The 24,542-nt window shown below is 38.0% G+C and overlaps 1 protein-coding gene across 4 annotated transcripts in view; it reads left to right on the top strand.

Annotated features, from left to right (window-relative positions):
• tmcc1a (transmembrane and coiled-coil domain family 1a) overlaps positions 1-14,527 on the top strand; it is a 67,556-nt gene extending 53,029 nt beyond the window's left edge. For 2 of the 4 annotated variants that reach the window (XM_052093842.1, XM_052093840.1), the window contains exons 2-5: positions 3,187-3,435; positions 5,720-6,405; positions 9,491-9,626; positions 10,268-14,527. In XM_052093842.1, the coding sequence (XP_051949802.1) occupies positions 3,187-3,435; positions 5,720-6,405; positions 9,491-9,626; positions 10,268-10,576 (1,380 nt within the window). In that variant the 3' untranslated portion in view covers positions 10,577-14,527. Of the gene's footprint in view, positions 1-1,611; positions 1,750-3,186; positions 3,436-5,719; positions 6,406-9,490; positions 9,627-10,267 lie in introns of those variants that run through there. The other 2 variants (XM_052093843.1, XM_052093841.1) reach the window with 2 other exon arrangements.
• Positions 14,528-24,542: the final 10,015 nt, after the last annotated feature.

The raw sequence follows: 24,542 nt of genomic DNA on the forward strand, positions 1-24,542 counted from the left end.
CATAATCAACATTTTGTCAAGCATCCTGTTGTCTGCAATGTACTAGATGTCTGCTGCCACCTGGTGAACGTTTCCATGAATTTCTTTATTTAAAAATCTTTTTTTTTACATTTTCAAAAATGTCTGCTTTTGTATTGCATGCACTCATTTTTTACGTGAAATCATTTCGTATGTAGTTGCTCCACTTCATTAACATACAATACACCCACAGCTTGCGCACATACACACGCAGATAGCACAAACACTCCCAACTACGGCCACTTGAGATTTGCGCTGGTACGAAAATGACATTTAGAATTAGTGCTCACGTGAAAATGAGGCGTACTGCACGACCATTTCCCTTACTGCTGCAGCTAGTGCGGCCATGAACATAGAGCCCGCTATATCATTAAAGATAAATATTTACTGACAAAATGTGAATAATATTGTCTGAAACAGTATGACTTTAATGTATTTGACCAACTTAATTGTAGTTGTCATTTTGCTTTCAATTCTTTGAGTCTGTGTGTTTGTGGCTTTATTGCTGAAAACTGGTAGAACTGGTCTGATTCTCACCTCATAGGTTTGTCCTTAATCACCTCTGAGACACCACCCATCCTGACTGTTTCACTCAACCTCGCTTATCTCTGGAGATTACCACAGATTACAGGGACTTCATAAATATTGTGCACTGGATTTGTTCTGGACTGTAAACAGTTAGAAACACTGCATTACTATTCCTATAGTCTAAGATAAGAATGTTGCTCATTCATTTGGAAATTATGGTCTTGTGTTAATTGTCGGTGATAACTGTTGAAAATAACTCAACAAAGTACCCTTTTGTATATGCAGGGGGTTCATTCTTCGTTTAAATTCATCAAAACCCCACACAAATGACAGGTTTACTCTGTACCCTCGATCTGAACAATAATCTATACACCTTTTGCATGTCCTCAAAATTACTGCAAAAAAACATGCTTTTGCCTTTTTATTCAAAGAAAACATCTCTTGTTTTGTTAAGATGTTAATGTAGCGTACTCCCTGGTTTGAAGAGATAATCGTTTTTTAAAATACTCCCTGGTTTTAATTCAATGATGCCCAAAAATTGTGTTTGCTAAAATTACAGTTAGATCAATTAAAAATGTTTGTCTTTTTATCTTCTTTGCAAAATCTCTGGATTCAGTTCGATCATTAATCTTGGTTTCTACGATCACAACAAACTTTGAAATATCAGGAGATAAAAGGTCTAGTTTCAGTTTTCAGTTTAAGGTCATTAAATCAAAAGTTTTTTTAAGTGAAAAAAGCCCCACTCGCCACCATTTGTTTTTATTCATTTTAATTCAAAAGAAATTAAGAAATAACTTTATTTTTAAAACTTTATAATGTTATTTATTTTCACACAAAAGATCTTATAAATATATTACAATCTTATAAGTTCATTGGTAAAGAATAGTTGAACACTGAACAAAGAACTGTTTCTCTGCATCGTGAATGACTGGCATTGCTCGCAGGTGAGGCGCGATTGCGCGATACAGGGATGATGTCATCTTAAAAGCTCCACGCTGGATCAGAGCGGGGGGAGGAGCTTCAGCAGCGGGTATCAGCTGCCACAGAAATTTCAAAACAAGTTTGGGAGCAAGAAACCGGTGGAGCAGCGTGTTTCCTAGTAGAACTGTCGAACTTATTAGAATTATAAATGAAGAGCTTGTTTCACATGAGACATAAAGCAGAATGCACTGGGAGAAGGTCCTGCGCGTGAAGAATGGTAAGGTGAGAGCGCGACCCTTTTCTCTGTAAACTAAGCTGCCAGTGTCATTTATAACAGTTTATAGTTATTATCATAAATGATCATGTACTTTACGTATTGTGCTGTTTAAACTGATCAATGGAAAAAAAAGCTTAGGCTTAGTGTAGCATTAAGTGAACGGATGTACAGGATGTTGTATTTAGAAATCATGCACGCGCGTGTGTATCTATTTGTGTGTGCGCGCGCGTGTATCTATTTGTGTGTGTGTGTGTGTGTGTGTGTGTGTGTGTGTGTGTGTGTGTGTGTGTGTGTGTGTGTGTGTGTGTGTGTGTGTGTGTGTATTTGTGTGTGTGTGTCTATTTGTGTGTGTGTGTGTGTGTGTGTGTGTGTGTGTGTGTGTGTGTGTGTGTGTGTGTGTGTGTGTGTGTGTGTGTGTGTGTTATTGTTCATATATTGGTCAGATTGCTCTTGTGGTCCGGACACAGACATTCTGATCTGGATTATATGGTCAGACCATCTTTTAACCTGTAAACCTGAATATAATGACCTTCATATCAGCCCTCTCTGTCTATTTGTATAAGATGGACACATGCAGGTACTCTCGAAAATCATATTTATATTTCACACACTGCAAAAAATGCTATTCTTAGTATCTTTCTCTTCTACACTATTTATATACCTGATTTCATCAGGGTGAATCTCACTAAACCTGCCAAGAACATGTTTGGGTCATATTTCACCCCTAAATTACATATATATTTTATTTTACGTTTTCAGGATAAATAAGTGAATTTTGCCCTCAAATTTCATTACTTTATTGTAAATATTATTTAATTCTCCTAACTGTAATGCTAAATATATATAATTTATTTGTATGTAATTGCATTGTTTGTTGAACTGCCTTGAATGGGCCTAATGCAGATTTATTGAAAATATGTATTTATTTTTATTTTGTGGTGAAAAGTGTTCTGGACATATTTTCATGAGATTTATGAAGTCTTGTTTTCAGTGTATTTTGACATTCCTTTGGTAGATTTTTTACTTAAACTCCAAAAAGCTGTCAAGACAAATTACACTTATTATTCTAAACTAGATTCTGTAATATTTTTAATATTTTAATTTTCAATGTAACTTTATTCAAAGATATTTAGATATTTTTGCTGAAAACACAAATGCATGTACTGATTAAGAATTGTATTTTATTTTGCAGAATGCTGCAGTCATGTCTCTGTAAATGTTATTTTTAAAGGCTGAAAGTGAGAAATGTGTGTGTGTGTGTGTTTCTGGACATTGTGATTTAAAAGTCGACCTTTATTACTCTTAGTATGCATGCTGATTGCAGAAGTGGTTGATTGCTTCATTGTGTCAGCAAAAAGACACGGAGAGACCTATTTTCCATGAACTGACATGACTTTTCTCAGCATTTCCTCTCACCCTTTCCTCTGCATTTGTGCCTGTAGATTGAGAGGCTGGAGGGCAGTCTCACGCTGGCTGCGTCATATGGGGGTGATGGGTCATTGGCGGGGGCAGAGGATGCCAATCTGGACCCCCAGCGCACACGGCAGGCGATTGCACAACTGCAGCAGAAAATTCTGAAACTCACGGAGCAGCTGCGTATCGAGCAGGCAGCCCGAGATGAGAATGTGGCCGAGTACCTCAAACTGGCCAGCAATGCCAACGACAAACAGCAGAGCACCCGGATCAAACAGGTGTGAGCCCTGTTTAGCTGTCAGTGAAGTTATTATTCCTTCTTTTATTGTATCTCTGTTGCATATGTCTTTTTATCAGCATAATCTAAACTATTTTTTTATGTAGACATGTACAGTATGTCCAAGTCATATTTCATGTTAAAATTAAAAAAAAAAGTAATTAATAAGTTATATTTTGAACAGAAAATTAAGACACCAGTACTTCCATATTAATGAGTACTTTTTTTCTTTTATTTTTATTTACAATAAGTATAATTGGGGATAAAATGTGCTTTATTGTCAAAAATAAACATAAAAAATAACATATAAATTTATAATATATATATATATATATATATATATATTATATTATTATATATCATTATTGTTAAATAAAATATACAAATTATTTTAAATATAAGTTCAAGTATTTTCTGGACTGTTAATGTTGTTTGTGACATTATTTTAATGACAATTAAGCCCTAGGTATACTTCTGTTTTGACACTAGCGCTCAGTGTCTGTATACTGTCCAACGAGCTCAAATAAGGTTAAATCATGATAAAATATACATTTTCACAAACTATATACTGCCCTTCAAAAGCTACATAACACAAAATGTACTCTTATTTACTCAAATCATCCTGTTCAAAAGTTTGCACCCCTTAGTACTTCTTATGTTGCCTTCTTGAGCATCAGTAATGGTTTGCACATTTCGTAATAGTTGTGTATTAGTCCCTCAATTGTCAAAATCTGCACCTCATATATAGCCACTGTTGGGAAGAACTCAAATGTGCAGAAGATGCTGAGAAACTAACTCATTTTACTGTAGTTGGGTTTTTTGGACCTTTTCACTGCTCAGGATAAAGCAGGGATTTATGAACAATTATTACACAAACAGTTATTGATCATCGAGAAAGCAACACCAAGGGAATGTAAACTTCTGAACAGGATCATGTGTGTAAATTCAGTTATTATTTTGTAGTGTGGAATATATGTGAGGATGTGTTATGTCAAATAGCTTCTTTGTGGCAGTATTAAATAAAAACAAAATGCAATTTTTATGATCCCTCATTTTAAAAAATGACACCCCGCACACACACACGTTGATTCCTTACATTTTTACAATACAAATTTAGCTTCATAAAACCTGCAGAAACCCTGCAAAGTATACTCCATATAACTGTGCATGCATACACAGGCGGTTGGCACATGTGTGCTACAACTGCTATGACACACCGGACTATTTCTCTTCAGGAGTTTAGACCAATAAAGATGTCCTTATATTCCTTCAGACTCGAAATGCAGGTTTCTCCAGACCTCCTCACATACACTCTTGACTTGCACATCCACTGCTGTTGTTATTACATTCATCTCCTGAAGTTTAGCGGCAATTACATCATCTTCTGGCGCTTCTTCGTGACAGCAATGGCTCAATTGTGTACCCAATAATTAGGGCAAATAACTCCAAGCGGTTGTACATTCTAGAAAAAGCTGCCTGCACATGTTCAGTGCTCGCACACTCCGCTGATGACCAGATTTGCGTCTCACCGCAGTATACTTTGGACTTAAAGCACATTTGACCTCAATTATCATTACTGTAATGCTACAAAATCTCATTCTCAATTATGTGAATGAAATAATTACATAATATTTGAATTGTGAAGTATTTATATTAGAGGTAGATTGATATATTGGTTTACCGATTAATCTGTACCGATAGTTGCTTTTTGGAACTATCAGTTATCAGCAAAAATCTGTCAATAGTTTTTTCATCCTTTAGTCATTTCAAAATTGGAGGCTCCAGTGTCTGTTTAAACTAAAAAGTCATGCGTTATGCACCAATCTTAATGTTTGGGATTTTGATTGAAGAAATAACTGCATCTGTGGTTTTATTCATTCTGGACTCTTTGTCTTTGACACACTATTGATCAATTTTAAAAACTATTGGCCAATTATTTGGTTATCTGCCTTTCAGACCACCTTAGTTATCAGTATCGGCAAAATCCACTCTTATTTATACTTCCATTTGCTGGAATAAATTCATGCATATGACAGACACTTTTATCCAAAAGTAATTTACAGTGCATTTAGTCTATCAGTACATGTGAATTATAATTGTTATAATTGTGGCTACAGTTTTTTATTAGAAGTTATATTGTAAAGTGTATTATGAGACATTACAAATGCAATATAAATATGGCCTTTATAAAAAAAAAAAAAAAAGTGTTACCAAACTCACTTATTTGGTTCTTTATTGATTGTTATGTTTCCATATGCATATTTTTATGCATATATCATCTTTAGGTCTTTGAAAAAAAGAACCAGAAGTCGGCAGCGAGCATCGCGCAGCTGCAACGCAAGCTAGAGCACTACCACCGGCGCCTGCGTGAGGTGGAGCACAGTGGTGTACAGAGGCAGCCCAAAGACGTGCTGCGGGACGTGCAGCAGGGCTTGCGAGACGTGGGTACCAGAGTAATAACTGGCCTCAGTGAAGGAGTGGTCGACAGCGTCAAAGGCGGACTGTCGAGTTTTTCTCACGCCACGCACTCTGCCGCCGGCGCAGTTGCCTCCAAACCTCGTGAGATTGCCTCGTTGATTCGCAACAAGTTTGGAAGCACTGACAACATCAACGCTTTGAAGGATTCTGTGGAGGACGGGGAAGAATGTCTAGCCAGTGGAGGGCGCTCTCTGGGGTCGGCTGTCGGTCACCTGCAGTCCAGTCCGAAGTTTGGGAGTGACGAGGATTGTTCAAGTGCAACTTCTGGATCGGCAGGAGCCAACAGCGTGACTGGGGCCCCCGGGGGCCCGCCCAGCTTGAGGGGGAACATGCTGGAGAGGGGCCGCAGCGACAGCTTAGACATTCTGTTGCAGGAAGTGCAGGACTTGCACGATGCACAGGCACGGCTAGAAGAGACAGTGGAAAATCTGAAGAGCAATTATCTTAAAGAGTGCACGATGATGATGCAAGCGCTGCAGGAGGAGAGGTTTAGGTACGTACACACACATACACACTTTTAATTGTTTTGTACAGAGTTGAGTATATTTGCAAAACCCCTAAACCTAACCTTCACACAAACCTTAATATAAGTTGATTTAAGTTGACAGTTTTCTCTTTATTAGTGAGGATTTTGTATTTATTTTTGGCCATGTACAAACAAAACAGGTCACTCTCGTGTGTGCACATATAAGCACAGAACTGCACCGCAGGAGATGTCAAGACATTGTTATCACGTCACCGTAGGTTCTGCTCAATTTCAACTAGGTGGATCAGGTATTTTCATTATACATTCATGTCTTATGGACAAGTATAAAACACATGTTATTATATATTAATATTATTTCATCAAGAAGATAGCAACGATTGCCCAACCAAATTTCTCTTGCCCCCTGGGACACATATGTACACAGATCTGGTGAGGGTGTTTATTTATGGGCCTGAAATAGACTTGAATTAGACTTTTAGAGAGAGAGAGAGAGAGCGAGAGAGAGAGAGAGAGAGAGAGAGAGAGAGACCAATAAATGGAAAAACACATTCCTTCCATAAATGCCCAGTTTATTGTCAGTGTTTTTTTTTTCTTAAAGTAACAGAAGCACAAAGATAGCTGAACAATTAACATGCTCTTAAATGTTTTACATGTTCCTATAAACTACTGCAAACATATGTATATGTTTTACGCATTATCTTTAACATTGGTTAAAACTGATCCATTAGTCAACATTTTGTGGTGGTGTTTTTTCACAGTATGACAAAGTGAAACTTCACTCTATAACACACACACACTTTACATAAACAGGCACACGCTAAATGGTTGTGCACAGAACGCCTTTAGCTACTAATAACAGTGTAGTTCTCTCAGCTTCATTTAACACATTTCAATTCATCCCACCAAATTCTGCAGACTTTCTCTAATACATACAGGTGAAACTCGAAAAATTAGAATATCGTGCAAAAGTTAATTAATTTCAGTAATTCATCTTAAAAGGTGAAACTAATATATTATATAGACTCATTACAAGCAAAGTAAGATATTTCAAGCCTTTATTTGATATAATTTTGATGATTATGGCTTACAGCTTATGAAAACCCCAAATTCAGAATCTCAAAAAATTAGAATATTGTGAAAAGGTTCAGTATTGTAGGCTCAAAGTGTCACACTCTAATCAGCTAAACACCTGCAAAGGGTTCCTGAGCCTTTAAATGGTCTCTCAGTCTGGTTCAGTTGAATTCACAATCATGAGGAAGACTGCTGACCTGACAGTTGTGCAGAAAACCATCATTGACACCCTCCACGAGGAGGGAAAGCCTCAAAAGGTAATTGCAAAAGAAGTTGGATGTTCTCAAAGTGCTGTATCAAAGCACATTAATAGAAAGTTAAGTGGAAGGGAAAAGTGTGGAAGAAAAAGGTGCACAAGCAGCAGGGATGACCGTAGCCTGGAGAGGATTGTCAGGAAAAGGCCATTCAAATGTGTGGGGAGCTTCACAAGGAGTGGACTGAGGCTGGAGTTACTGCATCAAGAGCCACCACACACAGACGGGTCCTGGACATGGGCTTCAAATGTCAAACGTCTTACCTGGGCTAAAGAAAAAAAGAACTGGTCTGTTGCTCAGTGGTCCAAAGTCCTCTTTTCTGATGAGAGCAAATTTTGCATCTCATTTGGAAACCAAGGTCCCAGAGTCTGGAGAAAGAGAGGAGAGGCACACAATCCAAGATGCTTGAAGTCCAGTGTGAAGTTTCCACAGTCTGTGTTGGTTTGGGGAGCCATGTCATCGGCTGGTGTTGGTCCACTGTGCTTTATTAAGTCCAGAGTCAACGCAGCCGTCTACCGGGACATTTTAGAGCACTTCATGCTTCCTTCAGCAGACAAGCTTTATGGAGATGCTGACTTCATTTTCCAGCAGGACTTGGTACCTGCCCACACTGCCAAAAGTACCAAAACCTGGTTCAATGACCATGGTATTACTGTGCTTGATTGGCCAGCAAACTCGCCTAACCTGAACCCCATAGAGAATCTATGGGGCATTGCCAAGACAAAGATGAGAGACATGAGACCAAACAATGCAGAAGAGCTGAAGGCCGCTATTGAAGCATCTTGGTCTTCCATAACACCTCAGCAGTGCCACAGGCTGATAGCATCCATGCCACGCCGATTGAGGCAGTAATTAATGCAAAAGGGGCCCAAACCAAGTACTGAGTACATATGCATGATTATACTTTTCAGAGGGCCGACATTTCTGTATTTAAAATCCTTTTTTTTTATTGATTTCATGTAATATTCAAATTTTCTGAGATTCTGAATTTGGGGTTCTCATAAGCTGTAAGCCATAATCATAAAAATTATATCAAATAAAGGCTTGAAATATCTTACTTTGCTTGTAATGAGTCTATATAATATATTAGTTTCACCTTTTAAGTTGAATTACTGAAATTAATGAACTTTTGCACGATATTCTAATTTTTCGAGTTTCACCTGTAAGTGCAGAAAATGTAAAAAATAATTGGTAGATTCCATGTGGGCCTAAAAATATTGAAGAAAAAAATGATCCTCCTTGAAAATATTTTGTGAAAGCCACTGATTAATACAAAATGTAGGGTTTTTCTGCATCATTTTGGGGGGAAATGTAAGGGTCATTTAGGGTTGGGTTTTTATAGACAGTAAGTGTAAATTCTGAATTTACAGCACAATTCAAGACACAAAAGTAGATGGAAAATTATTTATTACAAGCAGTAAATTCATGAATAGTTCATAAATGTGACTTTAATACTAATAAGGACTTTTTAAATGTACTGTATTTCATCTTCTATAAATAACATAAAACCGATTTTGTTTTGATGGAACGACACGGAAGTTGAAAATCATTTTAAATAGTTTAAACGTGATTCACAGAATGAACAAAAAACAAAGGATAATTGAAAATTCCCTCATCATTTACTCACCCTCATGCCATCCCAAATGTGTGACTTTTTTTCTTTGTTTAGGAGAATATTTCAGCTCTGGTCATTACAACGCAAGTGAATGATGACCAGAACAAAAATCACTTTGTGTCTCAGAGTTAATTGGCTTGTGTTTTTGTAGGTGTGAGCGTTTAGAAGAACAACTGAATGATCTGACTGAACTCCATCAGAATGAGATCTTGAACCTAAAGCAAGAACTGGCCAGCATGGAGGAGAAGATTGCATATCAGTCCAACGAGAGGGCCCGTGACTTACAGGTGTGCTGGCTTTACATGCAGCATTCACTGGCAGGATGTATATACTTTTAGAATGGTTCGGGCTTATAGTTAAAAAAAATAAAGAAAAAACAAGCTGGAAACGGCAGGTATATTTTCAACCAAAAGCAAAACTTGCAATAACTGTTCATCAAGTGAACATGTGAATATTGTTCAGAGTAATTTCTAATGCAGGGGATTTAAATCATTTTGAGTCATTACTTTTATCATATTAAATAAGGTTGGTTGGATTCATAGAGAATTGGGTCACAAAAGCTTTGACACCATGAATACATAAACTAGACTGCCCTCTTGTGGCAGAATCTACAATAATCAAAAGCCAGTTGCTGAGTTAAGACTAGCATTCTACCACGAACCGGAAGTATGATTAAACTAAATGTTTCACGGTAGTGTTCTAAAATGTTCTCCTCATTATCTTTGATTCAGCAAGTGGCATAAAAAATGTACACAGTTGGACAATTTTAATGGTCAAATTAAATGACTAGTGAGTGTGTGAAATGTTTTAACAAGGCTTTACTTTCTAGAAGTCCACAGTGATAAGTGCACATAGTTCAAGAAACACCCATATACTGTATGCTAATAAAACCGTTTGCACAACCCTCTCTCTGTTGTTTGTGTTGCAGGAGGCTCTGGAGGCGTGTCAGACGCGCATCTCTAAGATGGAGCTTCAGCAGCAGCAGCTCGTGCAGTTGGAGGGTTTGGAGAACGCCACAGCGCGAACGCTACTCGGCAAACTCATCAACGTGCTGCTGGCGCTTATGGCCGTCCTGCTCGTCTTTGTGTCAACCATCGCCAACTGCGTCATCCCGCTGATGAAGACGCGAAGCCGCTCCGTCTCCTCGCTGCTCCTCTTCCTCCTCTTCGCTGTCCTCTGGAGGAACTGGGACACTTTCTCAGGACACACCTACCGCATGCTGCACCCACCGACATGACCAGCCAATGGAGCTTCAGCTGCCGTTTGATTGGACGGGGTATTAGCCAATTCCCTCCTAGTTCAATAGGATGGCATGGAACAAAAAAAGTAGTCGAACTGCTGTTTTGAAACATTTTGCACATGTTTACAACTTTGAATGCCTTCAGTGCATTGATTTTACTATGAAGTTTAATTAGTTATATTAATATTATTGGTTTTTCTAATGTTATTGTTTTTTTTTAAGGATGATTTTAGATCAATGTAGCATTAAATGAATTGTTCACACAAAAATGAACATTTTGTCATTATTTATTCACCTTCATGATGTTCCAAACCTTGGTTTCTTCGAATCACAAAAGGAGAATTTTTGAAGAATCTGTACACAGATCTTTTCCATATGTCAGTCAAGCTCCAAAACCACCATAAAAGGATAAAAGTAATGCTACATTCCAAGACTTCTGAAGACATACGAACACTGTGTGAGGAACGAACTGAAATTTAAGTCGTTATTCACTGTTATATCGCAGGTCTGTTGAATGCTTGATTCTGATTGGTTGGACGTTCTAAGGTGTGCAATTATTTTTCTTAACGGTTGCATATCACTTCGCCAAATTATTTCAGTTATTTCAAAGAGCTGTACAGGCTACTACAATAAAATAACCTGTTAAAACAAAGACATCAGATAAGAATGATAAATAATATTTATAAAATCCTACATTTATTGAATTTCAGATGAAAAGTGCCCTTGCACTCCCTCTTTTTCGCTCGCACCACACCCACATTTAACACGCATTACCTTGTTTCTTCAATAAGTGCTTAAAAGCAGCGAAAGCTTCTGTTACTAGTTCTAAAGTGACGTTTTCAAACTAGCAATGAAGACTTGAGCTGTAACAGAGCAAGATGCTGAATCCGTGGCAGAAGAAAGTAGTTCACTCATAAGAGTGTTTTAGGGATGAAAATCAGGAAATGTCTTTAGATAAAACCCTGAACGATGTCTTAAAGTGTGGTAACCGTGGGATAAGTGGAATAATTGACTCCAGCCCGTTGAATTATTGAAAAATAATGCACACCTGAGGTGCAACAGTCACTCCGCGGCGTATCATGACTGCATTACCACCTCGGGTGTGCGTTATTTTTCTATAATTCAATGGCCTGTCGTCAGTTATTCCTTGCATAACCTTCCCCTCCGCTGATGCTCGCAAATATCATTCACGTTCAGACTTTCATGTCATTGCTTTTTGCATGTGTCTGAACTAGGGCTGTCAACTGATTTAAAATGATTTAAATAATGACATGATGTGCTGATTAATAATTGCAATTAATTATATATATCACAATTTACTAAAAGTCCACAAATAAAGATGAAAATATAATTAAGATATTTCAAATACAGGACTTTAAACGTCAACCCTCCACTCTTTTAATTGCTGGTCAATGTACTCGTGTGTCAGATGAGCGCCTGACCGTTTTCATCGTCTCTATTTATAATCGCTGTGTCAAGTTAAACATAGTTTGAAAAGTTGAAAACACATCTGGAGGCTCCTGCATTCTGTTGTTATCGCTCCAGCTGTCTTTGAGTGAAAGAGCGGGTCATCTGTTGAAGTCTGTGGTTTGAAGAGTCGTGTTGTGTTGACTGATTCACATAAACATCAAGGCGGTACATCAAACTTCAGTTTACCTACGAGTTACATTATTTTTCAGATAGGTAATCTCACTAAATGTATGCATTAAAATGCCAGCCCTAGTCATAACTGATAACCGATGCACCAGATTGAATATGTGGGATGGAGAATGAGATTTGAGAAACAACGATAAATTTGGGTCGGTTCCTCCCACAGAGTATATAATGACATAAATGTAATTTTTGGGTGAAACGTTTCTTTAGACTGTGCAGGACCTGTTCAGTGGTCTCATTGAAATGATTCTGAATGTCAATGTTTCCTCCCTGTTATGTACGATTTGAGCTAAGATTGGCCTTTAACGGGGTGTACGCACTTTCAGCAGTGTTATCCCACTCAGTCCTCACTGTATTCACGGCAGTGGAGTGTGAAGGAAGAGCTTCTCTATGGGAAGACACATGCTTCCTTGATATAATGGACTGATGGACATACCAGTGGAGATCTAACTTCTGGGAACTTTCTGCTTCCTGTAGTGTTTTTGTTATTTTAAAGTCTTTGTAGCAGCACTGTTTTAAATGAAGTATTAATTTCTAGAATATTGTGTCTCCTTATTGGAGGAGCCTGTTTACCTTGTGACATCAGAGACATGCAATAATGACAGTAGCTATTAATGCTTTTGATATAATGTCAAAAACAATAGTATAATCCATCCATCGTCAACCGCTTATCCTGTGTACAGGGTCGCGGGGGGCTGGAGCCTATCCCAGCTCAATAGTATAATATGAGTGAAAAATACTTTTGATGATATTATGTATTCATTTAAATGCTATGTCTAATTTAGCAATGTATTGATAATGTTACCTTTAATTGGGACTGTTGTCATTAATGATCAGATGTTTTCGCATGTGTATGTATGATATAAGCTCTTTGTATTCTACACAACTTGACCAAATCTACTAATACATGATGATGATGACGACTCATAATAGGTTTTGACTAACAAATTCTGCCATAAATTGGTAGCACTGTTGTCAAACCAGTAACATGTATGTACAATAACCTTAATAATTCAGTAATGTAATAATAGAATTAATAGAAATGTGTTGTTTATTTCTGAGACATCAGGCCCCACAGACCCTCCCTGTTTTACCCCGCCTCTGTGTGTGTGTGTGGGTGACCATATTCTGGATTTCCAAAAAGAGGACACCTTTTTTTCGAGGGAGGGGGCATTGGGGTGGAATAATAGGGTTCAAAACAGTGTTACAATTAATGCAATCTTTAATACAGTGAAAAAGACACTCTATTAGCACAACATAAAAACATTCTTTCGAATGTCCATGTACTAAAATAAAATATTTGATGAGTGTACCTTCATTTACTAATTCTATTATTTTGAATGGTTATGGAAAATAATGTGATGACAATTTTACCAGGTCTTAAAAAGTAGTCGTCAAGTGATGAACTTTCACCTTTTGCTGACCTTTTTATGCTGCAGAGCTAATAGTGCTTCTAAATCACGTGCACATTTATTAAAACTGACACATATGTGCCAGCTTTACATGTCATACATTCTGCTTCCCACGGATCTCGACCTGGACAAAAGCATGGGAATTTTTTGTTCAAATCTGTACATTTGCATTTTCGTTAAGGCATTGTTCCACTAAGCTGTTATTTTCTGCTACTGTCAAGCAACTGTTTGAAGCCGAACACAACAGCGGAGAGATTGACAGGCAGGAATTTGGCCAATAGTTGCTACAAGTCTCTTCTAATTGACCAATTCGTGTGCGAGAAGGCGGGACTTACAAAGAGGCGTTAAAGTAATGCAAATATGCGCACGCGCACACAATGAAGTATTAGACCAGATGCACATCGTAATGCAACTAAAGCCGAATCCCGGACATTTTCGCAAATGTATAACTACCGGCAGGATTTTTAAGCTAAAAAAAAGAGGGCATATGGTCACCCTAGTGTGTGTGTGTGTGTGTGTGTGTGTGTGTGTGCGTGCAAGTTTTAAACCACTGTAGTGCTTTACAACATAATTTACTTTGACAACTTCATCTTTAAAAATTCGTAATAAAGATAATGTTTGATTAGAGTTTGAGAGACTTTCGACTTTCGTGTGTACGAATTCAACCATCACGCTACTTACGTAAACTTCATACACATTATTTATGAGGGGAAAAACATTGTAACCCTCGTGTTTTGTGTAGGATCTTAAAGACCCTAAGACCATTTTAAGAGCTCAAAAGCAAATTTAATATTTAAGTATCAGATTGATAGTTTTTTTTTAAAAGACTTTTCTTAGTCTTATGAGAAAAGAATATGTTAAAACATGTTAACACGCTTCTAACATCCTCCATGAACTATGTTACACATGTTTGGGGTCTCGGAGACATTGTGATACAGCAGGTGGATTAAAGATTCAATTACATCTGTTTACTGTGTTTTCACTAAGTCACAGGAACATATAAAGAGGAATGTAAAGGGATTTTTAAGTTCAGAAATGAGAATGTACATAAAGAGACCGCACGGTAAATAACATGTTTGTCTGTCTGTCCACCAGGAGGCGATATCACACTTTACAAACCCCAAATGACGAGCTCTGAATATGAATAATTCACTCCAATCTTAGAGCGTCTGTTTAAGAAACTAATTAATATTCATGAGCTTATATTGTGTGAAACCTCAATGGACTCTTTATCAAGTTTGATGGCCACACTAAGAAACCTTTCCCCTAACAGAAGTAGCAGTATTAGTTATTACAATAAATAAATAATAAACCGAAAAAAAAAAAAAAAATAGAACCGAACTTCTAGCGTTCAAATCATTGCCTAAAACTCACCTTTTTAAAATTGCTTTTAATGTGTAGTTAAGTTTGATGTGTTTTTACCATTTGATGTTGTTCTTGCTGCTTTTATGATTTTATGTAAAGTGTCTTTGAGTATTAAGAAAAGCGCTCACAAATAAAATGTATTATTATCATTATAAAGCCATGGTATAATTTGCAGACTGCGCATGTCTTTGAGTTGATCCCTCGGGTTTAGTTTGGAGATAGGTCGTAATTGGATACTTTACAAAGTGTTACATTGCGATACATTGAGCAAGTCACCTTTACCGAATAATAAATCCCGAACATATGTATGGCTCGTGATCCCGGCGTGTTATCTGACCGGAAACAGAGCGTGAGCAGCACAGTTGAGCTGTGAGCATCCGGGGGAAATAAACGATTTTTCTCATTGTTTTCCTCTTCCTTCACAGCTTCACTTGATTTCGCCTTCTAGATTATCTGAAATACTTCGACAGTCGAAACTCTTTATGATGGATTTAGGGTTGTTATACATGACAATAGCGACCATGAACATTTCTCTTTAACCATAAAACTTCTATTAAATATTACAGCATGTCAATATACATTATCTATGACAGATTGTTCATGCAACATAGACAAGAAATAGCTTCTGTTTATGGGGGTTTCTTCATGTATTTTAAGTTTATTTGGTGGTGTAGTGGTCTAAGCACATGACTGGTAATCTGGTAATCAGAAGGATGCTGGTTCAAGCCCCACAGCCACCACCATTGTGTCCTTGAGCAAGGCACTTAACTCCAGATTGCTCTAGGGGGATTGTCCCTGTAATAAGTGCTCTGAAAGTCGCTTTGGATAAAAGCGTCTGCCAAATGCATAAATGTAAATGTAAATGTTTATTTCATGAAATAGATTGTGCTCTAAAAATAGATACTTAACCCTCCCATGGTATTCGGTATTTTTTTTACTGAATTACAATTTTTAAATAATTCGGTATTGTCTTTGACATTAGCACCATGTCTTATTTTTTTCTTTATTGTCTTCTGCAGGACCTGCATTGTTTAAACACTGTGTCAAGTTAAAAAGAACTTCAAAATTGAGAAACACAAATTGATACACCTGTGCTCTGTTTCATTCTGTGTTCTGCATCAACATGTTCAGGCTGCAGACAGGGGACTGTTGCATTGTTTGATATTTTTCCAGATTGTTCTGCACCAGGTGAAGTTTCAGCAAAATAAATAATACAGCCTATTGCAACAATACTTGCTAGGAGAAGAAATTAGATGGTAAGCGATTTTGGGTTCGGGTTTAAAATCTGACAGTATCATTTGGGCCACACAGTCTCGGGTGTGGTTTGGGTTCAGGATTCATTTTAAGGCCCGTGCAGACCTCTAGCCATAATACAGGAAAAATCCAGACAGAAATTACAGGGTGAGACTCTAAAACATCCTCAGTTCAAAACATACACAAAAAACATGATACAATAGCACAGAATCGGTGTGAACACATATAAAAAAAGAACCGTTTTTTTTTTTTTTTTTTTACATTTGTCAGTTATAACCAATAAATCAGCCACAATGCTAAACACACTCAGAAATTAAGGGTTGAGACTATAACACACTCGCAATGCAGAACACACACACACTGGTTTTTATGCTTTATAAGGACTTTGAGTGTCAAACCAGTAGAGTGGTGGTTTAAGTGGGCCGACCTTTCCCAATGTCCTACAGAGATGTTTAAATTATCAAAATTTTGTTAAGAGTTCTAGATTATGAATCTTTGAATTTTGTTTACACACACAAAAAACTCATAATATTAAAATATGACATTTTGGTGGTACACAAGGACGTTCACACCCTTGACAAGATTGATGTTTGTAAGGTCCTAACCGATTTATGATTACACCTGTTGTACAATACACAAACAATGTGATTTTACTGGGTTGCAGGGACCGATGTGTGTTACTGACACATGACCATACACAACACACCAACATGACAATATGGTGCATTGCCAAGACAAAGGTGAAACAAGTACTTTTTCTTAAGTACAATATACAACCTAAAAGCTCACATCCTCATGGGGTCTAATCTGTTTTAGAGGTACTTAAATTACTCTGTAACTTTAGCCATGTATTATAAACATGGTATAACATTTTAGGAAAATAGAAATGTCATAGTATGAGTTTTAGGATAATAAAAAAAACTGTTCTGGCCTTCACAAACTTTACAACAAACACTTTTAGTTCATTTTAGAGTGTGTATAACAACTGTGTACTCTTCCATACAGGTACACCTTTCTTTGCAGGACACATGATTTAATGATTGTGGTAACACTTTACAATAAGCATTCATTTGCTAACATTAATTAGGAATTATGAACAATAATTTTTAAAGCATTTATTAATCTTGGTTAACGCACAAGACTTTGAAAGTTATTGAATAGACACTGAAACACATGAGATGCACTTGCTGAACATGCAGAAATGGATCATCCATGCATACATTTGAATCTAAAGGAAAAACCAAAAACCCTCAAAATACAAACTCAAAGTACAAAAGACATCTTCACTTAGTTTGGACTTTCCATTTCAAGGGAAGCCCTCGATTTCTTTCACAAGAGCAGGATCCACAGCGGTCTTACGCGGTTGACATTCAGTCAGTGTGGCCAGTTTTCCTTTAGTTATCTGTGTGTTAAAAGGTTTCATTACAGCCAAAACCTCAGCCTTTGAACAGGGCACTCTTTGCTTTCTCCGAGGGTTCTCGGTCTCAGCTCTACCAATATGTACTTACATTGATGGTTGTCTTTTCATTTAAACAAGTACCTTGAGAAACATCAGTTGTTTCCATGGGCATCTGAGTTCCTGCATGAAATCAAATCAGGAAACTTTTAAACAGCAAAACATTTCTGATTATTGACTTATAACCAAAGGCTGCACTGATACAGAAGAAGGGCATAGATAGCCCTGGGCTTTATTTTTTTCTATAGCCCCAAACCAGATTCACCCCGCTATCATTGTGGAGTCATCTCTCCTGAGTTGCTGACACAGTGACACAATCCAAGAAAAAAAGCATTTTTTAAGCTTTATTTATTCTAAATTAAAGTTTGAAATATAGCTGTATTTGACAGGCTGCACATTCTGATGAGCCAACCTCAACCGAACTTGTTTCACACCCACGGGTTTCCCACAGATGTAACAATAGTTATTGTTACTTACTGAGCAGGACATTTTTGGTGACTGCACACACTGGTCTGTTGAGCAATGCTGTCCTCATTTCCTTTTGAAACTTACTCCCATCTGCTGCCACTCTTGCATTCAAAATAGTCTCATTATTGGCTTCTTCACTGCGTAAAATGGGTGAAGATACAACGGCTGAATTGCACACATCTGAGTCTTGCTTTGCATTTACATTTCTGGAAAAGTGCCATTCACCAGAACTGTCACACTCACTGTCTGTCTCAACATCTATCAACTGTTCCTCATGACACAGTAAGTCAGACTCTTCATACACACATGCTCCTTCTCTGGCCTTTAAGACTCTTTTTCCTTTTCCCTTGGATACATTTAGTTGATATACATCTGCACAGCCATGCACATTATACTTAGAGGACACAACTTCCAGCATATTTGATAGGGGTTTAGCTTACTTAGTGCTTTCTGGGTTTGTTGCCAGTTCTTTTGAAATGTCTGATTCACCGTCAGACTCTGATTGTGGTGTGTATTCCTCATCTGACTTCAGCTCATCTTCCTCTGAACTTGTTTCCTATTATCAAGATATTGATCATTACTTTAGAGCACATGAAATTCATAACTCAACCAGGAATTAATACAGAATGAAGTATTTTCTTACCCATGATGACCGTTTTCCATTGCAGTCTTTAAGCTTTAAATAGCAGGACTTTTGCCAAAAAACCACAGCACACTATAAGAGAAGTCATAAACATACAGAATTGGGGCATGTTCAACTGTAACCAAAAAAATAAATAAAAAAATCTAATTGTAAATGTACAATCATGTGAAAATAAACATAATTTTTCAGTACAAGTTGCGCTTAAGCATTTGTGGAATAAATTTGATTACTATAGGGCTGGGCGATTAATACAATTTTATTTTCAATTACGATTTTGGCTTCCAACGATTATGAAAACAAGATAATCGAGATAAAAAAGTGACACTCGTCACTCGCGCACATTTGCTGCAGCTAGATTATAACGTGATGGCTCGCCACTTAGTGAATCATAATGGTTTGATCCCCACAGCCACCACCATTGTGTCCTTGAGCAAGGCACTTAACTCCAGGTTGCTCCGGGGGGATTGTCCCTGTAATAAGTGCACTGTAAGTCGCTTTGGATAAAAGTGTCTGCCAAATGCATAAATGTAAATTGTCATAATATATGCGTCACATTCACTGTGTGTATCTTATCATGAAGAAAATCACAGATATACAGCTCTATTAAGAAGAGAAAGAGTTAAAGATGGATTGAAGTGAACATAAAGGTGAGAGAGAGTAGTCTTAAGCCCATTATACACTGGAACAAAATACGTTTTTGCTTAGTCTTTTTTGGATTGTTTTCCAAAATTTTAATTTAATTTCAGAATTTTAAAAATGTATATTTAATCAGGGCTTGACATTAACACTGGTCCGGGACAAGTGGATTTTTGAAGGGGCAAGTGAAAGAGAATTTACTTGCCCAACCGGATACGTAGACTGATTAAAACATTATTAATAAAAAATGACTTGCTATATTTGTGATTGCTTGGGCCTGTCACTTTTTAGAAAGTTGATATTATTCTGCTGTTGACAGTAATCTAATAAGTTTGCACATCATTTAAAATTTGCAAGCAATCTAGTAACAGCTGCGTCATGTTTGATTGACAGGTGGCGTATGTGTGTGTGTGTGCTGAACATGCACATGTGTTCCGTAAATGCTCATGCCAATGTGCACCTGAACGGTTAAATACATTCCAAAATGCCAGTCTTGATGAGGTATTCATGTAAACACAGAGAGTGATGTCTGAAGTGAACATAAACAGTGGAGAAATAAGCAGATTTAAAACGTCAGACTTGAAAGTATTAATGTAAGCTAATAGATCTGCTTCTGTCTAATGTGTCATTATAATAATCAAACAACCATAATAAGAAAACAAAACAACACTCAGAGATCTTTTATGTTATTATGAGTGTAAAAATATTCTGTAGCCATCTGCCACTGTCTAGGGCAGGGGTCCCCAAACTTTTTTCTATGAGGGCCACATCATTTTTCCTTTCTATAATGGAGGGCCGTAGTCTAACAGAAAATGGCATGGGCCGGAGTGATTTATTGTGGAGATTTTATTATGATTTTAAATGGATTTACAGTATTATGCCTCCTAATGCTAGATTAATTTATTATTTATGCACCATACATATCAAGTGATATATAGCCTATTAAAAGAGCATTATTACTATTGTAATGACATTTTTTCATATTCATTGCTATTGAAATCAAATTATTTACTTACTTGTGCGTATTAGGCTAATCAGTGTGAACTATGGGCTTGTTTCTGGCTGGTGAGAAGTCCAATGTCAGGTTCCATTCCTGTCACAGCCAGTCTCAAAGACTGATGCAAATGTTCATCAGTGAGTCTTGATCTCATCGGATTTTTCATCAGTTTCATGCGTGAAAAGGTTTGCTCACAGATATATGTGCTGCCAAAAAGTGTGGACATCTTCATTGCATTCCTTCTGATGTTTGGGTAGGTCTCGTTAGGGAGGGCAGTATAGAATTCAATGAGACTGTTGGGCATAAATGCGTCTTTCAGAACATCACAGTTCTGTAACTCAGCCAACTCAAACTGATAAGAAGGCAGGGCTTCGTCAATGTCAGCAGCAAAAGGGTGCTGAAAAAGGCGGATTTCTTTAGCGTGGACATGTAGCTCACGGAATCGCACATCAAACTCCGCCTTCAGGTGCGTACACACTGCCAGCGACATCGCGCACAACAGCGACTCAATACCATTCATTTTCAATGCGAGCACAGGGACTTCCGGCGACACGAGCTGTCGCGACCGTTGGCGCTAGATGTGGGCGTGTCCAGCGACGCGACAAAGTTGAGAAAAGTTCAACTTTGGAGCGACTAACGGAAGCGACAGCCAATAGGAGAGACGACGGGAGAGCTCACGTGATCCTTCTCTCTCTCTCTCAGCTCCTGCAGTAACGCAAAGATGGATGAAAGGCTAATTCTTGCTGTTAGAAATTTTCCAGTGCTCTATGATATGTCTCTTCCCATGTACAAGGACATTTTTAAGAAAAATACTGCGTGGAAAGGTGTATCTGAGATCGCGGGGATTTTATGGACCCAGACAGACCGGCATTTGCATTTTCGCTGCAGATAAACAGCCGCTATGGCAAACAGCACGCCTTGTTTCTCATTCATCTTTGATATAAAGCATTTTATGTACTGATTCCATTTATATTTAGTCTTTTCCCTCCAAAATGTTTGTTTTTAGTGGCAAGAAAAGAGATTCGCTGTCAACAGCAATGGAATGACATCCGTGAATGTCATTTATAAACGTTACTAGGCAACCAGTAGTGGGAACACCCACTAGCGACTTCACCGCCAGCCACTGGCGACCTGCAGCGATAAAGTCGCTGGCAGTGTGTACGCACCTTTCAGCATTTCCAGCGCTTCCACTGACTTTTCAGCTGGGAATGGGACCACTGGTTTCTCAGCTGAGAGGCTTTGGGTAACAGGGAGATGGGTGAAGTCTTGCTTTTGCACTTGTCCCACAAGCAGTGCTAGTTTCACCTCAAATGCTTTTATGTGGGAATACATGTCACATATTAGTTTCCCCTTGCCTCGGAGCTGCACGTTGAGGCCATTCAACATTTCGGTCACATCTGTTAAAAAGGCGAGGTCCCATTTCCATTTTGTGTCGATCAGTTCTGGGCCAGTTTTGCCCTTTGTCAGAAGAAAAACATTGATTTCGGTAGCAGCTCGTAAAAACGCCTCAAAACTCTGCCCCGGCTTAACCATCGGACTTCTGTGTGGTAAAGCACATCTCCGTGAGAAGACTCTAGCTCGGACAGAAAGACTTGGAACTGCCTGTGTTTAAGTCCGTTTGCTCTGATGAAGTTTATACATGACACCACCACTTTCATAATCGATTCCCACTTCAGAACTTTGCAGCACAGTGCTTGCTGGTGAATTAGACAGTGTACTTGTAAAGGGGGCATGAGACCTCTTTCCTCCATTTCTCTATTCATGCGTCCTATCAGTCCCCTTGACGCGCCAACCATACTAGGAGCTCCGCCAGTCGTGATGCTGGCCAGCTTAGACCAGTCTAGATCCAACTCTTCTATCGTTTTGCACACTTTCCAAAAATATCCTCCCCTGTCGTAGTACCTTTGAGACTTTTTAGGGCTGCCAGCTCCTCGGACACTTCAAAGATTGAGCTAACTCCGCGAAGAAAAATGAGCAGTTGTGCCGTGTCCTGCACGTCATTACATTCATCCAGCGCTAATGCAAAACAATCTAATTCTTTCACTTTTTCCTTCAGCTGGGCATATTATACCCCATTTCTTCAATTCGTCTGGTGATTGTACTTGCGGACAGACTCACCGCATTTAAGACGTCTTTCTTATCGGGGCACACCTCCTCCGCAACAGCATTCATACATGTCTTTACGAACTCATCATCACTGAATGGCCTACCGCAGGTTGCAATCAGTTTAGCTACCTGAAAGCTAGCTCGAATGGATGACTGGTTCAACTGGGTTTGCCGTACAAACGTATTTTGCTGAGCAGATAGTCCACTTTTTAGCTTCGACACTTTGTCTGCTCTAATTTGGCCTTGTAAACTCACATACTTGTCTCTGTGGCGGGTTTCATAGTGTCGGCGCAGATTGTATTCTTTGAACATGGAGACTGTTTCTTGACAGATGAGGCAAACAGCCATTTCTTTGCATTGAACAAAAAAATAATCACTTGTCCACTTTTGGTTAAATACCCTGCATTCTGAATCAACTTTTCTCTTTCCCAACCGTTTGGCCATTTTGTTGTCACTTTAAATTTTCTTGTTGGATCACGTGCACCCGCCGATCACGATGGAACGTTAATCCGGGTGAATCTAACAAATAATTTGGCTACTTTAATAATTATAACTAAGGGAAATTTTATTTTGAAAGCCAATATGTATTATCAAATACAAATATGATATGATTAAAACATATTTAAAATTAAATTGTAAAAATATTTCTCTGCATGGCATTGTTCAGAGGGCCGGTCCAAATGTGGGGGGGGCCGTAGTTTGGGGACTCCTGGTCTAGGGTAATTAATGGGAAATGACTACACCATCTCAGATACTGTCTCTGAGGTGATAACTGTAAATAGTGTATTTGTTTTCATATAAGTGATTACACAAATAAAACGGCGCTTATTTTTCATAAAATGTTTTATAACTATAAATATTGAAATAAGCAATTTTTGTATATTAATGCAGATGGTCCGTGGCCCGTTGTTGCAATTTTATCATTATCAGTGTACGACAGCAAACAGTTAACGTTACTGCAGAAGTTATCATTGATGATTAATGTTAATCTAACGTTACATAAATTAGGTGACTTTAACGTTAGCTAACAACGTTAGCTGTCATTCTCCTCGCTTATATCGACTGACATTTTAAACTGTGTTGCCAACTTAGTGACAACCCCTTTAGCTACTTTTATTCACCGTCAGACTAGCGAACTTTTGGACAAACCTTAGCTGCATTCCGTAGAAGAGAGTCGCCAGTACTGCCCCGTGAGCGCGAGGACTTGCTTTCCCGCCACAGACACACCACTCTCTGCATCTACTCTATTCAGTGAGCAGCAGCACATTCAGTTGACCGCACAGCAGCTGCCATAGATATGAATGAGCTGCTCACAGCAAACAGTGTTTCCAAGGGCCAAACAATCAGTCTCTATTGTTTGCTTCTCCTTTGTTTTACTAAAAAAAAAAAAAAAAAAAATTAACTATTTAATTAGATTTTTATTCTTATCACTGTCTTATCACTCACTACCTCAGGGGTTTAGTTCATTCCTGTTTCTGAACTCTTAACTTTATTAAACTTATTATGAAATTTATTAAACTTATATACATAGAATACAAATATAAATACAAACACACACAACATTCAACATTACACAGGTCTACATTAAAAAAAGCTAACATGTCACATTTTAAAATATACTTCCAAAAGTATAGAAAAGAATGGGAGTTAATCCCTGAATTCAAGGGGTGGCTGAATCCATATGTGGGCAATGACACAAGGGCTCACTGTCTTTACTGTCTTTACAGTCCCTGACTGAAAACTTGTGGTTTGTTACCATCTTGATTAAATTACTACATGAGCACAAAATAGTTTACAAGTGCACAAACTTCTTCATAGATCTAGCCTCTTAATTTGGCTCCAGATTGATGCATTTTACTTTAAAATGTACAAAATGTTCTTACCTAACCCCCCTAGAGAGTCTGAGATCCACCCACCACAGTCTCACAAAATCCTGTGGGAAACACTGTGTACACACGAGAGGCGGCAAGAAC

The sequence above is a fragment of the Xyrauchen texanus genome, chromosome 27 (genome assembly GCF_025860055.1).
Source record: "Xyrauchen texanus isolate HMW12.3.18 chromosome 27, RBS_HiC_50CHRs, whole genome shotgun sequence".
In the NCBI taxonomy this organism is placed as follows: Eukaryota; Metazoa; Chordata; class Actinopteri; order Cypriniformes; family Catostomidae; genus Xyrauchen; species Xyrauchen texanus.